Below are 21,154 nucleotides of genomic sequence, written 5' to 3'. Positions count from 1 at the left end.
TTAGACCAGAGGTGGGCAACTTGTGGCCCTCCAGATGATGTTGGACTACAACTCCCAAGAGCCCTGGCCAGCATAACCAATGGTGAAAGCTGATGGGAGTTGCAGTCCAACAACATCTGGAGGACCAGATGTTTCCCATGCCGGCTTTAGACTTTGTCTTCTCCTTGAAGGCCAGTCCATTCTCTGGACAAATAAACATTTGTCCCATACATTCGTGCTGCAGGGAAAACCGAACAGACAGCTTCTGAGGTTCTGATGCCCTAGCAGCATCGCTAACCCTCTGGAACCAGGTGCCAATCACACTGTCGAGAGACAGGCCACAACTGGGAAAGGTGCACCACTCTGAATTTCCACCCTGGTTCTTCCCACAAGGGCCTGAAAGTTATCAGCAACATAAGCAAATCAGCAATGTGGATATTCATTTGCAAACGTGACATATAATCTCATGAGCTGGCAAAAGCCCAAGCAACAATTAGGCTTTTAATTCGAGCCAATCCGGATTCTATGGTTTCCCTGAAGTGCAAAAGTTCCGCTTTTTGGCCTTCATTTCCATACTTATGCTTTGATGTCACAAAGCCCCGCTTGGCGCCGCTTGGCTTGGCGTGTTTATGTCTGCAGCAAGCAAGTCCCAAACAATGAGGAAGTGTTCTTCGCCTTGCAGTGCCACCATTAGTACACGGAGGGTACGGATCGCTCTGTTGCCATGGAAATGGGGGCCTGCCAATTCTATCCAACTAAGCGTTAAACTGCTGGAAGCTGAAGGAGCCATTCATCACCATTTAGTGAAACTGGACCAAGGACGTTATGCATCACGAACTGGCCGAGCTTAAGAGAAGTCATAATGGAGAAGGATGGTCTAGGAGTTGGGGTGCTTCCACATATATCGTTTCCCACCAGAGACAGTAGAAAAGAGAATGGTGCAGAGACAGGAAGTACCTTATTGAAGACACCTCCTGTTGTGGGGTTTCGCGCCAAAGATGGAAGATTTCCCTCCCAGGCCTGGCAGTCGGTTGTCAAACCTCAAGAGGGCCCTGAACCTAGGAACTGAGGCAAGGCAGCCGGCGATCAGGGCCCTGCAGGTCTACTCCTGGATTCAGCCCTGAACCTGGATGCCCAGGTTTCAGTGCTGGCCAGGAGTGCGTTTGCTAAGACTAGTGCACATCCCATTTGAACTGCTGTAATGCATTCTATGTAGGGCTGCCTTTGAAAACTGCTCGGAAACTTCAGCTGACCTGGAACACTGCAACCAGACTGTTGACCGGGAGCACATGACTCTCTTACTACAAAAGCTTCAGTGGCTACCAGGCACAATTCAAAGTGCTTGTTATGACCTATAAAACCCTATATGGCTAAGGACCAGGACTACTTGAAAGACTGACTTCTTCCATATGAACCTGCCCAGGTTTGACGATCTTTGCAGGAGGCCCATCCCTCGGCACCGCCACCTTCAGAGGCACGTTTGGTGCCTCCTAACACAAGAGAGGGGCTTCTTGGTGGCCGCTACCAGGCCCAGGAACTCCTTACTGAGGGAGGCTAGGTTGGCTCCCTCTCTGCTGTCCTTCCACCACCAAGCCAATACGTTTCTGTTCAAGCAGGCCTTTGGAAAGTAAGTTGGTCTGTTGGGTCGGATGCTGTTTTTATTCTGTTATTGTTGTGTCCAGTGGAAGCTGGTGGCTCCAATGTCAGTGAGGTGGTGCATCCACTCCGGGTTTCAGTCAGAACCAGTCAAAACTTTAAAGGAGGCTACCTAGAATGCTTTGCACCTTGGATAGCTCCTTTAGAGTTCTGACTGAAACCCACAGCGTTTTCATCGCCCCACTGTCATAAGAATCACCAGAAGACACTGCTTGTGTCTTTTACCTGTGTTGTCAATGCATTTGTTTTATTATGGTTTTATCCAAGTTTTTATTGTAATTTTTTCCTACTTCTTATGATTGTTAGCTGCCTTGAGCTCCATTTTTTCTGCAGGAAGGTGGGGCACGAATCAAATAAATAAATAAATAAATAATGTAAATAAATAAATAAATAAATAAATACTCAGCTGTAGTCAAGAGGAAGAGACTGCAGGAAGGTTATTAAGTTGGCCAGCATTTTAACCAGCCCCTCATCCCATGCCTTTAATAGCAGCTTCATCTTCAGATATCACCCTGTGATAATGCTGCTCTTGCCATCGTAAAAACGTTTCACCTGCTGATTTGAAACTCCTGCTAAATGCAAGCCCAGCATCTGCACCTGGCATCTTCACACAACTGCTGGGCTCCCAGCACCATGACAGGATCTACTGGTGCTGATGCCTGCCTCAGACTCCCTTCACCAGGCAGCTATGAGTTGCCATTTTAAAGTTTCTTACATGACTCAGAGTACTTAATGTAGCAGTGCTCCAGGGCATTATGGGAAATTTAAAATGGCCACTGCCCAGCACCAAATGAAGGAGTGCTGCTGTTTGGTAAGCCCACAGGGGGAGCTTGGCCCATGAAAGCTGAGGTTTGCCTCAAGCCTGGTTAAGTGAACAACAGCAGGCCAGCCTGATATTTTTCTGGTCAGCTGGCAACCCTAGAGACCAAGCACATCAAGGAAAATGTTGTAACATTGATCTTTCTTTTTATTTATTAATAAATAAACAGCCTTGTCCAACATGGTGTCCTCCAGATGTTTTGGACTACAACTCCCATAATCCCTGACCATTGGTCATGGTGGTTGGTACTGATGGGAGTTGAGGTCTAAAACATGTGGAAGGCACCACATGTTTGGAGAATACTCTATTATATGCTTATCCTACACTTCCTCAAACAAGCTCAGGGTGGCATATATGGTTCTCCCAGCCCCAATCCCCATTCTGTCCTTGCAACAACTCTACGAACTTGGTTAGGCTGAGAGGGCGCAACTGGCCCAAAGGCACCCACTGAGCTTCATGACTGAGTGGGGATTTGAACTCAGGTCTCTCCAATCCTAGCCTGAAACCCCAACGCAGCCTTCCCCAACCTGGGGCCCTAGAGATGTGTTGGGCTACAACTCCCAGCATCCTCCAGTATACACCTAGCTCTCAACATGTCAGCACAGGACAAGTAGCCCTCAGAAAGGTTTTTGCGTTAGGCTTGCTTGTTGGCTTCTTGTAGTAGCTACAGGCTATCTTTGCCTTGCTTTGCCTCTGCCTCATCCCCCGCTCCCATCCCCAAACTGACAGGTATCACATCCAACATCCATCTCGATGAGAAGCTATTACAGGACTGCTCCCCTTAATGTGCAGATGACTGGCGGTCTTGTTCAAGTGTGCATCACCCACAAAAAGTAAGGTGGGGACGTGCCACAGAGAGATTGACCATAATCTTTTTGGGAGACAGAGAACACCTCAATAACTTGAGGGTTCTCAACACCAATCTAGTCCTCCAAAGGAAAAAAATAAATCTTGAATACAGACAATAGATTCCGACATGGGTGTTGAACCTCTTTCAACCCAAGGGCCAAATTCAATTTCAGAGAAGCTCTGAGGGTGGGGGGGCATGCATTCCAGTGGTGGGTGGCGGTGAAGGCAAAAGGGGGCAGGGCCAAGACACTAGAAATCCCCAAACTACCAGCATATTTTAGCTCTAATTGCCTGTCATTAAGTCCAAGGAGGGGCATTTCAACCTTTTAGATTGAAAAAAAATTGTGCAAAAGCTGGGAAACCGCCAAGCAATTGTCTGTCAGGGAAAACACGGATTGTCCCCATGGCCATCACAGGAACTCCAAAGGGCTGGATTGAGAGCCCAGGTGGGCCAGATTGGGGCCGTGGTCAACATCCCTGGATAACAAGGTCTGTTAAGAGAGCTCTACCGGATCAGGCCAAGAAGATCTATCTCAGCCTTCCCAAACCTGATGCCCTCCTGATGTGTTGAACTACAATTTCCAGAATCCTCCAAACTGTGGGAGGTGTAATTCAATACATCTGGAGGGCACCAGCTTGGGGAAGGTTGGTCTGTCTGCTCCGCATTCTGTTTCCCCACAATAGCCAACCTTCATGTCCAGGAAGCCCACAAGCAGGACATGAAGGAATGGCCTTCCCAACCTGTAGTCCTGCATCAACTTGTATTCAGTGGAACTCTGCCTCTGAATGTGAGGGTTCCATTTCGCCATCTACTACTAGATGTCAGGGTCTGGTGGAGTCAGAGGCAAACAGTGTGGCCCAAACAGGCAGGTGGTCAGATTCTGGAGCAGGAAGATAAGCTGGGGATAACATCATACTCTACAGTCTCACAGAAAAATGGGCCAGACTGAGGAGACAACCCTTGGCAAGTTCTTATATAAGGCCAGTAGGGCCCTGATTGGCTCCTCGGGTCACCTGATTCCCACTGGGCTGCAGTTTCCATACTCACCACCCTTCAGGGGGTGCTGTAGAGCAGCAAGGCTCAGATCAGCCTAAGAGCACCATCAAATTGTGAACCTGCTCTTTCGCAGGGAGCAAAACCCCATCCAGGACAGGTTGTACACCACTTCCCCAGACCCAGAAACCATCTATTCACAGTGTCTCTGTCTTGTCAGAATTCAATTAATTGCTCTCATTCAGCCCATTACCAAATCCAGACACAGCAATGCTGCAAGACAGGTCAGGCCACTCATGATGTCTCTTTCTTAGTCACCCCTGTGAGATTGCAAATGGGTGGGGATTTGAACCCAGGTCAGGTCCAACACATGGCTCACTATATCACACCTGCTCTTAATCTGCCTCTGCAGTGGGTCCCTGCTTTTTAAGAAAATCTCCAAGTTGCATTTGCTGCAGAAACCCCAATTTTATTTATTTAAAGCAGCCACCCCAACCCGATGCCCCCAAGATGTTTTGAACTGCAACTCCCATCATCCTCAACCACTGGCCATGCTATGTGGGGCTGTGAGGAGCTGTTGTCCAAAACAGCTGGAGGACACCAGATTGGGGAAGGCCAATTTTAAATATTTATACAGACTTGGTTCGAGGGCAACAAAAATTCAGAAGATCTGGCAATTCCTTGCCTTGCAGCTCTGCGCTCAAACATTTAACAGCCATCCGCTAGTTTAATTATACCAAGAACAAGGCTGAAATTTAAAAGTCAAGTCAGAATTGATGGCAGATCCTTTTAGCACCAAGACAAATTGCCATGCCACCGGGGCACAGGAGCAACAGACCGAGAAACAACACTGAGCCAGCAAGGAAAGCTATAAGCTGGGATTCTTAAAACAAACAAACAAACAAACACCAAGAAGTTCCTTGCAATTGAAGAGGAAGATTTAAGAAATACCGACAGAAGCAGAGTTCAGCACAGGAAGTCAGAATGAAATCTCCAAGAAGTGGTGCAACAGGTATTGAGCCACAAAGAGAGAGGGCTGTTCTGTGGGATTTTTATTGGTAAGTCCCTTGCATTAAAAGCTACCCATACAAGTGCAAAGGAACTGAATCGCCTTCTGCAGAGCACGAGAACTAGTGTCCATTTCTGCTATTGGGACAAGATGCGTGATGCAAATAAAACATTCCATTTAGATTAAAACCACCCTGCACAGTTTCTGTCACGGATAATAATAAACACTACATGTGGAAACATTACACGGCACTATGGTTTGAATTATAAAACTAGCCTTATCTTTAAACTCTATTTGACTGCTTATGCCTGTAGTTTGCATGCATTCGCTAACCACAGCTTTTCCCCGCTCCTCACGCCACCCCCATCTTCTAATCACATGGGAAAGCCATTATACATTACAAGTCCATAATAACTTACTTCTGTCCTTGATAGAACAGACTGGTGTGTTTTTTTAAGCACACGCTTTCAACTCATAATTACAACCTCATTATGTTTGTTCCAGAGGTTATCCTGGACACATCTGGAGAGGAGTTCTATAGAAAATCAGCATGCCTGCTGCTGGATCGGGGCTGGGGGAGAAAGCAGAGCTTTACTACACAGCCAGTGCAGTCAGTTGAGGGGGGGGCAAAGTCCCCTCAAATGACCACCCAGAGAGCGGCAAGTGATGAGGGCAGCAGAAGTGAACTCCCTTTTATTCCTGCAGTCACAATGGCACTATGAATTCAGTGAGTTTGAAATGCAAAACTGCAGGTGCCCTGTTTTTTTTTTAAAGAAACAGGGTTGGCCACCTGTTTTGCTGCTGTTCTAATATTTCAGGAAGAAGAAGAAGAGAAATGTTCATTGGGCGCTTCACTAATATAGATGGATATCTAACAGGGCCCCCACATAGGATCATTTAGGCCAGCGGCAAATATCACTTAGCTCCACCACTGCCTACAAGCAAGCAAGACAACCACAGCAGAGAGCGGAAAGGATGTTTAGCGCAGACTACCTGCGAAATAAGTGAAGCAACTTGACAAATATGCAGAGAGCAGCAGTCCTATTATTTCCATAATGTATTTGGGAGTTACCCTAAATGAAAACTGGGACCATACTCATGAAATCAGAGTTCGCACTGAGAAATCAAGAAGCACCGTTACCCGCCTTGGGAAAGTTCTTTGTAACTTGACTCTAAATTTTCATATTTGAACTCGCGTGCTGAAGTGCTACATTCTGTCAGTGCTGATATACGGAGTGGAGGCCTGGATTCTCACAGATGCTGCCTGTAAACACCTGGAAGCATTCAAGCCATGGTGCTGCCATCGCATGCTTAGTCCATCTTGGACACATTGTGTAATAAATGACACCATAATGCAGTGAATGGGAAAGACCAAAGAAATTCAGAAATGTGTAAAAGAAAAGGAGCTATCATACTTCGGTCATATTATGTGTAATGAGAAATATCAGCTTTTTATAACTCATAATGCAAGGCTAGATGGAGGGAAAAAGAGGATCTGGACAACGAAGGACATCATGGCTGCAGAATATGAGACAGTGGACAGGAATGACATCTACTTCTATATTTTGAGCAGCAGTAAATAAGTTTAGTGATCACCAACATCCAATGAGGCTACGGCACAGGAAGAAGAACAGGAAGAAGAAGAAGATACGAAGCTCCAAAGCAGCACTATGACTGAGGCAGATTTCCATGGGCTGGATTCCTCCATGCCCCTGTGTCTCAATTGTACTGCTTTAGACCACAGCTGGAGACTTCACATGGTTGAATGGACCTCCATTATCCATATATAAAAACAAGAATATTTCCTTGCAGACAGAAAGCGAGGAGAAGCATTCTAGCTTAGCCTTCTCCCTGACATACTCACTTTCTACCTGCAAGGAAGTGTTGTTGTTTTGGATGCATAATGGCAGTACAATCAATCATGTGAGACCCACCTGCAGTTTCACATAGTATTAGCAGCCCATACAGGGAGACCAGAAATTGGGGGTGGGGGGAGAGAGAGAGACTTGCCAACATGCAACCTGATCTCCATTCAAGGTAGACCCACTGAAAATATAAGTCTAGATCAGCCTTCCCCAACCTGATGCCCCCCAGATGTTTTAGATTTCAACTCCCATCAGCGCAAGCCAACATGGCCAATGGTGAGGAATGCTGAGAGTTGTAGTCCAAAACATCTGGAGGGCCCCAGTTTGGGGAAAGCTGACCTAGGTAATGCTTGGCCATGCTGGTCACCCTCCTCCGGACAGACTGCAGTTAGTGAACGTCCTCCTTAAAATGTAGTATCCAGAACTGGACACAGTACTCCAGATGTATCTTCTCACTGAGATCTCTCTCCCTCAGTTGTTCATCAGGGAGACATTTTTCTCCCTCTCTCAAAATACTAGAACCCAGGCTCATTCCATGAAGCTGACTGGTGGGAGATTCAGGACCAATAAAAGGAAGTCCTTCTTCACACAGTGCATAGTTAAATTATGAAATTTGCTACCACAGGAAGTAGTGAGGGCCACCAGTTTGGATGGCTTTACAAGGGGGTTCGATAAATTCCTGGAGGCAAAGGCTATTAATGGCTACTAGTCTTGATGGCTATGTGCTACTTCCAGTACCAGAGGCAGGGAGCCTATGTACACCAGTTGCTGGGGAACATGGGTGGGAGGGCGCTGTTGCTCTCATGCCCTGGTTGTGGGTTCCTGGTTAATAGCTGGTTGGCCACTGTGTGAACAGAATGCTGGACTAGATGGACGCTTGGTCTGATCTGGCATGGCTCTTCTTATGTTCTTATCATCAGATGTTCCTTGCATTTTGAGTTGATATTCTGTCCCTTTCTTATTTATTATTACATTTATATCCCACCTTTTTTCCTCTGTAAGGAGCCCAAGATAGCATACATAATCCTCTCCATTTTATCCTCACAACAACCACCCTGTGAGGTGGGTTGGGCTGAGAGTCTGTGACTAGCCCAAAGTCACCCAATGGGCTTCCATGGCCAAGTGGGGACTAGAACCTGCATCTCCCAGCTCCCAGCCCAACAATCTAACCTCTACACTACACTGGCTCTTTCTTGATATTTATCCATCAATTAGGAAACACCACTGGGTATCTTTTATGAGTCTCATGCTTGTAAAGACAGTCTTCATTCTAATTCTACTACCACCTATGCCAAATGAACCATGATTTTTTTAAAATCCCCAACAGAGATGTTATTAAAACCTATGAAAATACGAAAGCTCAAGCAATTACCAAAAAAAAAAAAAAAAATATTGGCAGGAATCTCAACTCAAAAGTTCCAGCGTTGTAACCATCCAAGGCTTTCTCATCTTTCCACAAACCCTCTCCCGCCCCCGCCCCCGCCCCCCACACACACTCAAAGTACACCCACAGAAAAATCAATTCATCTCATATATGGTGGTCGGGGAAGAAATATATAAACGGCTTTATAAACGGTACTAAATTGATAAGGGCACATTTTGCTGGGCAAAAATTAAATATTGATTCATTTCCACTAGGCAATTCCCCTTGGAGTCCGCCTCAAGATGTTTTTCTGTCATGATTTAGCTAACTAATTACCTTTCAGGTCCATCTGCTTTCATGTCTCAACTACCACCATTTGGACGGGACATTAAGCAAAAGTTGAGGAGGTGCTCAAAACCAATGGCCATGGAAGTAGAGAGCAAGGAAGAGAGATGAAAACTCTGGAAATTGAAGAAAGGTTGCACATTTTTGCCTAGGAGAGTCACGGGTTTAATGAAAGAGTGGGATGGGGGGCATTATTGGAGTGAGGACAGAGAAAGCAGATCAAAGAGAATGAAATAAGGGGATGCAGCCATGCAAGGTAGAGGAAAGCTCCTGTTGGTAGAGGAAAGCACCAGGATCTGCCTCCATGGGACTGGCAGCAGAAAATTACTAGTGCCAGAGACAGAAAGAGACCCTGGCTGCACTTTTAAACTTCCTGCTTTAGAAGAACTCTGTGCAGCTCCAACACAGCTGTTATAATCTCAGCAGTAGAGCACACACTTTGCATTTAGAAGGTTCCATGTTCAATCCATGGCTTCTCTACTTAAAGGTAGCCGACCAGCAAATACTTCTGCCTGAGATCATGGGAGGGAAGCTGCTACTCAGTATTGTCTGCATTGGGGTATTATGGAGCAAAATCGTCTGACTCAAGATAAAGCAACTCATTTAAAAAACAACAATTTCTTGAAAAAGTGGATAACCATGTTGGCCAAAAGAAAGTTTCCAAAATCCATGTCACCATAATAGCTTTATTAGGCCAATTGAAAGTTCCCCAAATACTGTGCAAACTTTCGAGTTCTCCAGAACTCTTCATCAGGCAAGATTGATAAACAAAACCATTCAGAAAAGCTTGCTACATTTCTCCAACCCATAGCTGGTCCATCTGCCAAAGCAATACTGTCTTTCAAACTTTCTAGCGTCCTCCAAAAAGACCAACAAGCCTCTAAATCTTACGTAGTCGCTTTTTTTGGTGGCCGTTTATTTAAAGCCCAGCCACCTTAGCTGGTCATTGCAAAGCCGGCCAGGAATCCTGCGGCATCATGCGCTGCGATGCACACTTTCATAGGCTAGAGGAGCCTTCCCCAAGTTGGTGCCCTCCAGATGTTTTGGACTACATCCCCCAAGATTACTGACCATTGTCCATGCTGGCTGGGGCTCGAGAGTTGAAGTCCAAAACATCTGGGGGAGCGCCAGGCGCTGGAGAGTCCCTAGGAAACTGAAGCCTCGGACAAATCAGGCTTCAGCCACGAAAACGTCTGCCACAAATTTCTTAGGGCACCAATCCCTACGAAATAAGAAGCGCTTAACGCGTTAAGCGCTTAACCTTTTCTCTTCTCTTTCCCAGAATCGTTACTGTGACACGAGCTTTGGCAGGCTGCAGCCCGGTTTGCATCTAAAGAAGCGGGCTCTAGCTTCTTCTCTCAACATAACCGCGCAACCCTGTCCTTGTCTACTCAGAAGTAAGCTGCAATCCTTGACACACGCAGCCGGGAGTCAGGCCCATTGAACTCCATGCGGCTCGCTTCCGAGCGGGCGCGCGCAGGATCGCATCGCGCGCAGGGCTGCCCAAAGACTCCCGATTTCTTTGAGAACCCGGGAGCTTCAACCGTGTACGCCGGACCAGGAGACTTTCCCCCAGGAGCGACCTCACCCCCTGTGTTCAGTCCAGAACAAACCCCGACCCTCGCCTTAAACCGGATCAGCCCCGTTGACATCGCCCCCTTTACCGGGTTTCCCCCGGCGAGGCGCGCCCGGGGGGAGCCCAGCCTCACCGCCAAGAACTGGAGAGAAAGTTGCTCAAGTAAGGCAGAAGGATGAGAGAGAAAGCCCCCCGGCGCCCCCGCCCCATGGGGAGGGGGGGAGGGAGGGACGCGCCGCCGCCGCCCCCCCCCCCCGGCTTCACGACGGCGAAAGGAAGAAAAAGTTTTGCGCCTCACCTGCCCCAGGTTCAGGTAGCCGTGGGCGGAGGCCAAGCGGTCCGCCTCGCCGGGGCCCCCCAGCACCCTCACAGCCCAGTGGTTGGTGTACACGGCCCGCGAGCGCCCGGCCAGGCCCGCGGGCAGCGCCGCCAGCAGCAGAAGGCAAGCCCCGAAGGCGCGCATGGCGGCGGCGGCGGCGGCGGCCGGGTCCCCGCGCGCGGCGAGAGCAGGAGAGCCGCGGCGGCGACGGCGCGCAAGGACGCCCGCGTGCCCGCTCGGAGGAGCGGCGGGAGCGAGTCGCAGCAGGCGCCTGCCGGCCTGCCTGCCTTGGCTGCCTGACGCCGGCCGGCCGGCGGGGGGCGTCGCCTTCGAAGGCGGGCTCAGCCGAGGGGGCGGCGGCGGGTCCCCCTTCGCCTCCGCGGCGGAGGCATCGCTGCGAGGGAGCCGCCTGGCATCCCGGCGGCGCGCGAGAGGCGGGGACTGCGCGCGGCTCTGGGTCCCAGCGCTCCGGATCCCTGCGACGGCAGTCCCGGGTTCCGGGGCCGCGGATTCGCTCCCTCCCTCTCCGGCGGGCTAGGGCGTGCCTGCTGTTGGGAGGGGTCCAGGCCGCCGCCGCCGCCGCCGCCGCCTGGAGACGGAGACGGGTCGCCGGCGAGCCAGCCGGGCCCGTCCAAGCGGCGCGGAGACGGAGCGCTCGGGCCAAGACGCGGCGGCTCCCCGCTCTGCCGTCGTGGCGGACGAAGCGAAGCCGCGGGCCTCGCGAAGCGGCCTGGCGCCCACCGGCGGGGGGGCGATGGGAGCGGTCGTCCGTCACCTCTGGAGGGCGCCGGGTCGGGGAAAGGCTGGGATGGAGGACACGGCCATCAGGGGCTTTCAGTCGTGATGGCGCTGTTATTTACCTCCGGTACCCCGGGGCTGTAAGCCGATTGCTGGGGAACAGGAGTGGGAGGCTGCTGTCGCACCGAAGTGTTCCTCGTGGGCTTCCCATGGGCTTCCGGGCGAGGAGAGCCAGCGTGGTGTAATGGCAAGAGTGTTAAACAAGGAGCCGGGAGATCCGGGTTCTAGTCCCCGCTCGGCCATGGAAGCTCACTGGGTGACTTTGGGCCAGTCGCAGACTCTCAGCCCAACCCACCTCACAGGGTTGTTGTTGTGAGGATGAAATGGAGAGGAGGAGGAGAATGTAAGCCGCCTTGGGTTCCTTGCAAGAGGGAAAAAAGGCGGGGTATAAATGCAATAAATAAATAAATAAATCCGGTTGGCCGCAGCATGACGAGAATGCTGGACACGGTGGGGCCTTTGGTTTGATCCAGCACGCCTCTTTTTATATGCTTATGCCCCTTAAAAGAAAACAGGCACCACCCTGGCAATACGGGTTCTCCTTTCGCAACCAGAGTGTAAATTCCTCATGTGGCTTTCCTTGGAAGCCAGCCCCACTTACTCCCAAGTAAGTGTGGCCTCTAACAATCCAGCCTAATTGGCCCTGATTGCAGTTTAACAGGAATATACAAAACTGCCTTATATCAAGTTAAAGCATTGGCCCATCCAACTCGGTATTGTCTGTGCACTGGCTAGCAGGGGCTGAGGGTCTCCGGGGTTTCAGGCAGGAGTCAACCTGAAGGTGCTGGAGATCAAGCCCAGGATGTGTGCCAAGCATGTCTTCTGCCACTGAGCTGAGATCCTTAAGAACATAAGAAGAGCCCTGCTGGATCAGACCAAAGGTCCATCTAGTCCAGCTGTCCATGACTGCAACAGCACCCTCCCGCCCATGTTCCCCAGCAACTGCTGTATCTAGTCATACTGCCTCTGATACTGGAGGTAGCATATAGCCATCCATACTAGTAGCTACTGATAGCCTTATCCTCCTTCCCTATGTAGCTCCAATAGGGAGCTAAGCATTGCCCAGAACTGCTGGGCTCTGCCCCAAGGAGTTTATAGTCTCCATTAGATGGGGGCAGAAGAGGAGGGGACAGTCATTGCAGAGCTATCAAGGGTTATGAACCATAACAACTAAATTAAACTTCTATGTCCAGAGGCAGTATATATTTGCCTACCAGTTGCTGGTGGCATACCTTATGTTTTCCTTTGCATGCCATATCTGTCTGGGCCAAACCCAGGTAAAAACAAAGCATCATTAAATCTCAGTGGAATTGGGTGCAGAAATTAGTAAATTGACAAAGTGGTTAACAGCATCAGTGTCAAAAATGTTTGTATTGATTTTATAAATCACCATAATAAACCAATCTTGTGTACCGTAAATACTTGCAATAAAGGAAAAATAATTCCAATAATCCTGTTCTCTTTGGGTTCCCAGTATTGTTTACATCTATTCTGAGTCTACTTAAAATCTATTAATGCAACATTCACCATGACATCAGGTACATACATACACATGCCTAGTCCTAACTGACAGCCCAGCCCAGCTCAGAACTAAGGCCCCCTGAGTTCAGTGGGAATTACTCCAAAGTAAATGTGCATAGGATTGCAGCCCAAAGTGATGAGCAGTACCATTTCATGCGGAAAACAATTGAATTCTCTATATAAAAATATTCCCTCGACGCAGAAAAATAGATGTCAGAGAAGAGTTCTAGATTAGCTTTCTGCCTCACATACTAATTGCCTATGTGCAGGGATTTTAAATTTTTGTACGGAAGAGCATTGGGGCCCCATCTTTGAGTCCAAACTGGTACAGTCCAGACATAGGTGAGGACTAGTCCAGTGCTGGCCTGCATTTACAGGTAAAGGTATCAGATACTTTTCAATACAGTTGGAACCAAACTCAGCTCTCTTCTTCAAACCACAGACTTCTTGATGGAGAATGTGGCTGTAATATCTATATATGGAAGTGTTTGTATGGCCTCGATGGACTCAAAAACCGTACATCCAATTGTTATGAAGCTTTCAGGATATGTTCTACCTCTATCTGGGATGGTTATAGGCAGAGTTAATTTTTTTAAAGAAAGGGGAGGGTAATGTAGAAGGAGCTGAAATTAGATACAGATAGATACAGCAGGAATGGGGAAAGGAAGCAAGTTGCTCAGGTAACAGAAGAAGAATGTTGGCAATTGATGTGATGGGAGAGAAGGAAGAGCGGAGGAGAAGGGAGTCATGGCTGACAGAGAGGGAAGCTCAAGACAGTCTTCAGAAGACAAAGAACAAAACAGACCCCTTTCAGGAGTGCCCTAGCTGCCTCTTGCAGCCTCCTCCAATAGCCAACTCAAAACAGATTAAGGATTCCTTCCAAGGCTTTATTCCTTTATAACGTAATGACTCAGATACTAATCACCAGCAACTAAGCCAGGAACTGCACTGGGCTAGTTAGCAGAGTAGCCTAAGCTCTGGGTAAGGCAGTTGGTCCCCATTTGAAGGAGAAGGGCGGGAAGATTCTGAACTTACAGGCTATGGAGAGGTCCTCCCTCTTTCCCTTGGGTCCTCGGGACGTGACCGTTGTTTGAGCACCAAGTGAGCAGAGCACCTCCTCTTGCCGCCCTCCACCTGGCGCTGCTCCCTGCGTCTGCGCTGAGCGTCCAGCAAGGCCCTCTCCCCCACTCTCTCGCTGCCAGGGTCACTCAGGAATGCAGGCAGGAGAAATCTCCCTGCTGCTGTGCCTCTGGGAGATGAGCAGGCTCCTCTCCCACAGGTTGTTGCTCTTCCTCAGAATCAGAACTGGTCTGGGGCTCTATGGGCTCAGTTTCCACCCTGACACCCCTCCCTCAAAGGGCTATGGGTGTCACCATGGCAGGGGCTGTCCATCTCTGGCAGTTGCGTAACTTTGCACGAAGGCTTTGCTCTATCCAACTCAGATAGGTGTGTATGGCTTTGTTGTATCAAACCAAGGGCTCTTCCCAACCTGTGCGAAGCCAGATCCTTTTGCTAGTCTCATATTTATATATAAAAGGAAGTGTTTGTCTGCATGTCCTCGATGGATTCTAAAACCATACATCTGATTGTTATGAAACGTTCAGGATTTGTTCTACCTCTGGGATGGTTTTAGGCATAGTGAAAATTCCTTCCCCCATCTTGAAACAAAATGGGGGGCAACCAAAATGCGTAAAGATGTACTGCTTCTGTGTAACTGTTCTTGATGGACTCAAAAACCACACAACCAATTGTTGCATCTCTTTCTGAGATGGTTTTAGGCATAATGGTCACCACGGCAAGGGTGGTGCCTGGGGCCAGGGCAGGCACTTTGCTTGAAGGCTTCACTGTATCAAACTACATCCAGAGCAAGTGGTCATGTGATAAAGAATAATAAGTAATGGTTCTAAGAGCCTAACCTAACTTTTGTGACATCACTAACTGCTATCCCTGTCAGCTCCCACCTCAAACTCAACTAATTCTCTCTCTCTCTCTCTCTCTCTCTCTCTCTCTTCTAACGAAGCAACTGCCTCAGCTGTATCAGACTAAGGGCTCTTCCTAGCCCGGGTCCATTTGCTAGTCAGGTATAATTTGAAGGTCATTATGTCTTCATCTAGAAGCTGTTCTGTGTTCCATTTCTGTATTCAGGTGTTTGCATGATAAGACTGAGGTTGTGACAGCAATGTGAACTTGTGAATTAGCTACAAGACATAAAGATCAGTGAATATATATAAAATGGTGGAAAGGATAGAGACAGGACACTGCTTGTCCAGTTAGAGGCAACGGGCTGGTTTGCATGACATGGCCAGTTCACTGTGGGTTATTAAACCCATGATGAGCTGAGACATGTCCCAGGCAACATTTTGACTATGTAACCCTGAGCGGAGGTTGTTGTGTCATGCAAACCTGGCCACCGAAGGTTATTTGAGGGTTAAACAACCCTCACATAACCCTACAACAAACTGAGCAAAGAACCAGTGAGCAAGTAGGTATAGGCAATGGCATCTACTTCTCCTTCTCACCACCGCGTCATCTGGACCAGACTGAGAGGCAGGTGAACAAGAAGGATGCAATGGTGAGGAGTAGGAGCAACTTCAGGGGCTCTTATCAGTGGAGACCTGCTGGGGTGTGGGCCCTCAGCAGGTGCCCGACCATGCCTACTCTTAACACCAGCCCTGGTTCAGGACTACAGTTGCCTTCTTGGAAGGTGAGATGGGAAGGTGAGACAGAGCTGGCCATCATCTGCATGATGCCTCACTCCAGATCTCTGGATGACCGCTCCCAGATGATTCATGTAGATGTTAAAAAGCACAGGGGACAAGAAGGAACCCTGTGTGACTTCATAGGCCAAAGAGCCAAACAGCAGTCTTCCAGTACCATCTTCTGAGTCCTACCTTCAAGGTAGGATCAGAACAAGCACAAAACTGAGTCCCTGCAAACCCAGCCAGTCAGAAGACTAGCATGTTCTATAGTATCAAAAGCCTCTGATAAGAGGTCCAGTGAACCCAACAAGGATGCACTCCACAACTCTGAGCACAGATCATCTACTGAGTTGACCAGGGCTGTTTTCATTCTCAAAAGTGGACCAGAATCCAGGCTGAAATGGGCCTAGATTAAATCATATCATCCAAGACCATCTGGAGTTAGGTTGCTGCTAGATGCTGGAGTACTTTGCCCCCAAAAGGTCATTGACCTATGAAGCTTTGGATCAAGGGATTCCATTGACCTTTTATCATTTTAAAAGGAAGTTCAATTCAGGCTGTGTGGCTATGGTTATAAAAAGGAAACACATCACAGTGTCAAAAACAAAGAAAAGGGGGATGGTGGGGTTTTATATCTATTGAGGTGTTAAGTGGGTGGTGGGACTTCTATCTCCCCTGAGTGGATTGGGCCTGTAAGAACATATTATGATTTGCAACAAATACACAAACTGTCATCAGTTCTTTGTGCAACTCAACACTTCCCTTGAAAAATATTTGCAGACTAAAGCAAGCATTTTCTGATGTGTGATAGCAGGATATTTGCTTTTTGTAGGGTTTAAAAAAAAAAGTAATAATTCTTTCTCAACCTTTTTTATGTTGGTCATGCTCCAGCCAGAGTGAAACACTTTTAAATCCTGTTAATTTTCAGTGAGAGAAGTTAGAGGTTAGAGCCTTTAAATAAACAAACAAACAAACAAACACATTCAAATCATGGAATCATAGAATACTAGGGTTGGAAGGGGCCTATAAGACCATCGAGTCCAACCCCCTGCTCAATGCAGGAATCTGAATCAAAGCATCCCTGACAGATGGCTGTCCAGCTTCATCTTGAACGCCTCCAGTGTGAGAGACCCCACCACCTCCCTAGGTAATTGGTTCCATTGTATTGTTCTAACAGTCAGGAAGGCTCTTATATAATGCCTCGGACAGTTTTGGAGAGAAGATTAAGAAATGATTAATATGTAAATTCATTAGTTCCACAAGTATTTTGTGTAACTGAGTTATTGATATAGAAGTTAATATTATAGAGGAGCCAGAGTGGTGTACTGGCCAGGGCTGGCCTTAGGGGCAAGCGTGCGTGGTGATCGCCCAGGGCGCCGAGCTGAGAGGGGTGCCGAGCTGAGCTTAGTCGCTTTGTTTTTTGAATGCACTGTCTGCAGTGAGCTAGAGTGGCAACAAGCAAATGTCTGTAACCTTTTCTTCAAGATTCTACAGGTTGTCTGGTGCTAACAACAAAAATTATCTTCCTTCAATTAGCTTGAAAGTATGTTTCTTTGTCCATTTCTACGTTGCTGTCATTTGCGCTAGGTAAAGGTAAGTGGAACACAGCTTTACTTTGAAGCAACGTTACTGAGCACTTAGCACTTCAAATGCTGCGAACACTATAAGCATTATAGAAATAATAATACAATAAAACCATACGCTGTAAGCGGTCAGCTGGAAGCATATCTATCATTGTGCTTGATCCCAGTGCAAAGAGAATCATAGAAGAGTAGGGCTGGAAGGGGCCTACAAGACCATCGAGTCCAACCCCCTGCTCCATGCAGGAATCCAAGTCAGAGCATCCCTGACAGGTGGCTGTCCAGCCTCGTCTTGAATGATAGATGGCTGTCCAGAAGCTGCAGGCGAGAATTCTTAGATGTAGTCCATGCATGCAATAATTCTCACATGTGGCCCCAGCTTTGTATACATGTATACAAAGTCCTTATAGGGGGCAGCAGCAGGGCCCCCAACATCACACCTGCATCAGGCCCCCATAAACCCTCTGGGTGGCTCTGCAAAGCTGACCCCTTGGGGGGCGGGGTAGAGCACCAAAGGCACTCCTCTCCCAGGGCACTATTTATCCTAGGACTGGCCCTGGTAGTGATTATTGTACTGGCCTCAGACTTGAGAGTCCCTGGTTCAGAATTATGCAGGGTGTGGAGAAAATGGATCAGAAGACATTTTTCTCCCTCTCCCATAACACTGGAACCCAACGGGGTCATCCCATGAAGCTGATTGGTGGGAGACTCAGGCAGATAAAAGGAAATGCTTCTTCACACAGCGCATAGTTAAACTATGGAATTCACTGCCAGAAGATGCAGTGATGGCCACCAGCTTGGATCCCTTAACAAGAGGATTAGACAAATTCATAGACAATAAGGCTATCAGTGGCTTCTAGTCATCATGGGTATACATTATCTCCAGTACCGGAGGCAGTATGCCTCCGCATATCAGTTGCTGGAGAATACAACCAGGAGGGTCCCCCTTCTGGGCTTCCCACAGACACCTGGTTGACAACTGTCTGAACAGAATGCTGGATTAGATGGATCCTTGGTCTGATCCAGTGCGGCTCTTCTTATATTCTTCTTATCCCTACACATCTCCTTTGTCACCCTACGTACACTTGATCTGTGATGGGCGCCTGCTTTTAACATGTTGATGCCAAAACAAGTTTAAAAATGACACAGTGGTCAGCCTGCAGATCAGAGGGCATACCCACGTTTAAATGTTTTTGCAGAACTTTAAGGCTTAGAAATGTGTTTGTTTAAATAAAACCTGAGATCCTAAAGAAGCCATATTCTGTAAAAGATTCTAGGTACACCATCCCGATTTTAAGGGGCGTGGTGCTGTTTTTTATCTGGAGGAAAACCATAGTTGTCATGTGAATTAAGAGTCTGTCTATGAGGCTGAGTCCTCCCATGGTCACAAGCTTAGCAGCTGAGCACATCTCAGCCCTGTGTCTGGGAGGGGCCTTTACTCCATCCTAGGAATGTTCTTTCTCCCATGGCCCCAGCCTCCATTCTTTAATGTAGAAGGTTCCTGGCACGGTTTGTGGCATCTCCAATTACAGTCAAACTATCAAGATTGCGCAGAAAAGGCCATAAGAAGGAATGGCTTTTGAGCAATTATTTCCCTGAATGGACCATTCAGGAGCACATGTTTGTCTTGCCCTTAAACTTATGGTGGCTTTGTTCATAGTTCTTCTGCTCATCGAATGATGATAATGTGCCACATGAATAATATATTGTCGGAGGTTCTCCTCTGCCAATGATGGATGGCACCGATACATAATCAGGGCAACCCATTGCTAAGCTGATGTATTATAGCAGCGTGCTATCAAAGGATGGGCTGTTGTTTTATTGATGCCCCCAGCATGATCTACTGTCTGACTAGGACCCTCTGATGATGTATCACACACCAGGGACTATTTCCTGGTTGGAGAAGGAAGGTATAATAATTGCTAGAATAAGGCATACAGGGAAGGAATAGCCATGTTGATAGACTGGAGTAAAACAGGATAGGGGATTGCCATATGATACTGCAGGGGTGGGGAACTACTTTCAGCCCGAGAGCCACATTCAATTTCAGAGAAGCTCTTGGGGGATACATTCCAGTGGGCGGAGCCAAAGACAAAAGGGGTGGGGCCAAATCACAAAAAAAATGCCAGCACATTTTAGCTTAAAGCTCCCATCACCGGTTACTAAGCCTTAACAGAGGCATTTCAACCTTTTAGAATGGGGAAAAAACTGCACGAAAGCTGGGAAGCCACTCAACAATCAACACTTGGGGAAAAGGGGGTATGGCCATCATCTGGGCAGCCCTGGAGGGCTAGATTGGGATCCCAGAAGGGCTGGATTTGGCCCCTGGTCCTGAGATTCTCCACCCCTGTTATACTGAGCCAGACCACTGCTCCGTCTAGCCCAGTGTGGCCTATTTGGACCGGGAGGCTCTTTAAAATCTTGGGCAGTGTTTTTACCCAGCTATCCTGTCTGAGATCCTTTTAAATGTGATGCCAGAGACTGAGAGCATCTCTACACCAGCCGAAAATCCCACATTATAAAGCATTTTATATGCAGGATCACGACGGACTCCCTTTACACACACTTCCTTCCCCCACTCCTTTTCCCCTTTATCTGAGTCTTCCATATGTTTCATTATACAGCCACTAGATGGCACTGTGGTCTAGCTCCTCTTATCGTGGCTTTTCTTTTTTCACAGAGGGAACACAAGTGCTATAATTTGATAGCTCATTATCTCCAGTCTTTAAAAAAACGGAATACAGGTTATTTAGTGCAGGAGACACCCTGCAGGTTGATGACGTCATCTAAACGACCTGCGAATTTCTGTGAGTAACCAATCTCAATAGCAGGATAAAAGCTCCGTGTGAAGAAGCCCTGAATATGGGACCTGTTCCTGTTCTGCATACAAAGTATGTGCTCTACCTCTGAGCAATGGTCTCCCTCACAAAAAGAATCACGTTTTTCCAATGACCAAATACTGAGGTTTGGGGAAATGTAATTCTCCAGCAACAGATATTCGGGGGGGGGGGGGAGAGAGGGGTGGTGGTGGTGGGAACATGTTAGGCTCCTCCATAACAATAAAACAACACAATGTAAGGTATTTTGGAGAAGCCCTTCATGCCAATAGTAAACTAGAGCTAAGCATGATGTAGTGGAGAGAGGCCTTCAGTGAGGAAGACCTTGGTTCAACTCAGTGATTCATTTCACTGGGTAATCTTAAGTTAGTTGTTCCCTCTCAACCTGCCCTACCTCACAGGGTTGCTGGGTGGATAAAATATTGTAATTATTATTATATTATTTATATAGTACCATCAATGTCCATGTTGCTTTACCGCAGTGGTAGGCAGAAGGTAGATGTTTTGAACTTCAACTCCTAGAAGCTACTGCCAGCAAGGTCATTGGTCAGGAATGCTGGGAGTTGAAGTCCAAAATATCTGGAGATCTTCCTTCTGCCTACCACAGCTTTACAGAATACAAGAAAATGGGTCCCTACTCTGAGGGGCTTCCAATCTAAAATGTATACTGCTTTGAGCTTCTTGGAGTAAGGGCAGGACACAAATAATAATAATAATAGAATAAGGGCACCATCCTGTGCATGGTTTGACAGAAAAAAGGCTTAAAACTCCCAGCATTCCCCAGCCAGCAATTGTAGGCCTTTATCCTTTCTAAATGTGCATAGGATTGCACCTTAAGAGAGTAATATTCTCTTATTAGATTTTCTTTCCAGACAATTGCTTCTCACTCCTCTAAATGTGATGGAATTAACACAGAGGTAAACTTAATGGGGCCCATGTTGCTG

The 21,154-nt window shown here is 47.7% G+C and overlaps 1 protein-coding gene across 1 annotated transcript in view; it reads right to left on the bottom strand.

Annotated features, from left to right (window-relative positions):
• The window catches only part of PCSK6 (proprotein convertase subtilisin/kexin type 6), a 117,921-nt gene extending 106,712 nt beyond the window's left edge, over window positions 1-11,209 (bottom strand). Inside the window, exon 1 of the mRNA XM_084817382.1 lies at window positions 10,755-11,209. Coding sequence (XP_084673508.1) covers window positions 10,755-10,919 — 165 coding nt within the window. The 5' untranslated portion in view covers window positions 10,920-11,209. The remainder of the gene's footprint in view (window positions 1-10,754) is intronic.
• Between the last annotated feature and the right edge of the window lie 9,945 nt (window positions 11,210-21,154).

This window comes from Heloderma suspectum, chromosome 11 (assembly GCF_057233095.1).
Source record: "Heloderma suspectum isolate Gila_16-S chromosome 11, 16-S_ref, whole genome shotgun sequence".
NCBI classification, from domain to species: domain Eukaryota; kingdom Metazoa; phylum Chordata; class Lepidosauria; order Squamata; family Helodermatidae; genus Heloderma; species Heloderma suspectum.
The sequence above is the reverse complement of the archived record's forward strand: the minus strand, read 5'-3'. Positions and strand labels throughout refer to the sequence as shown.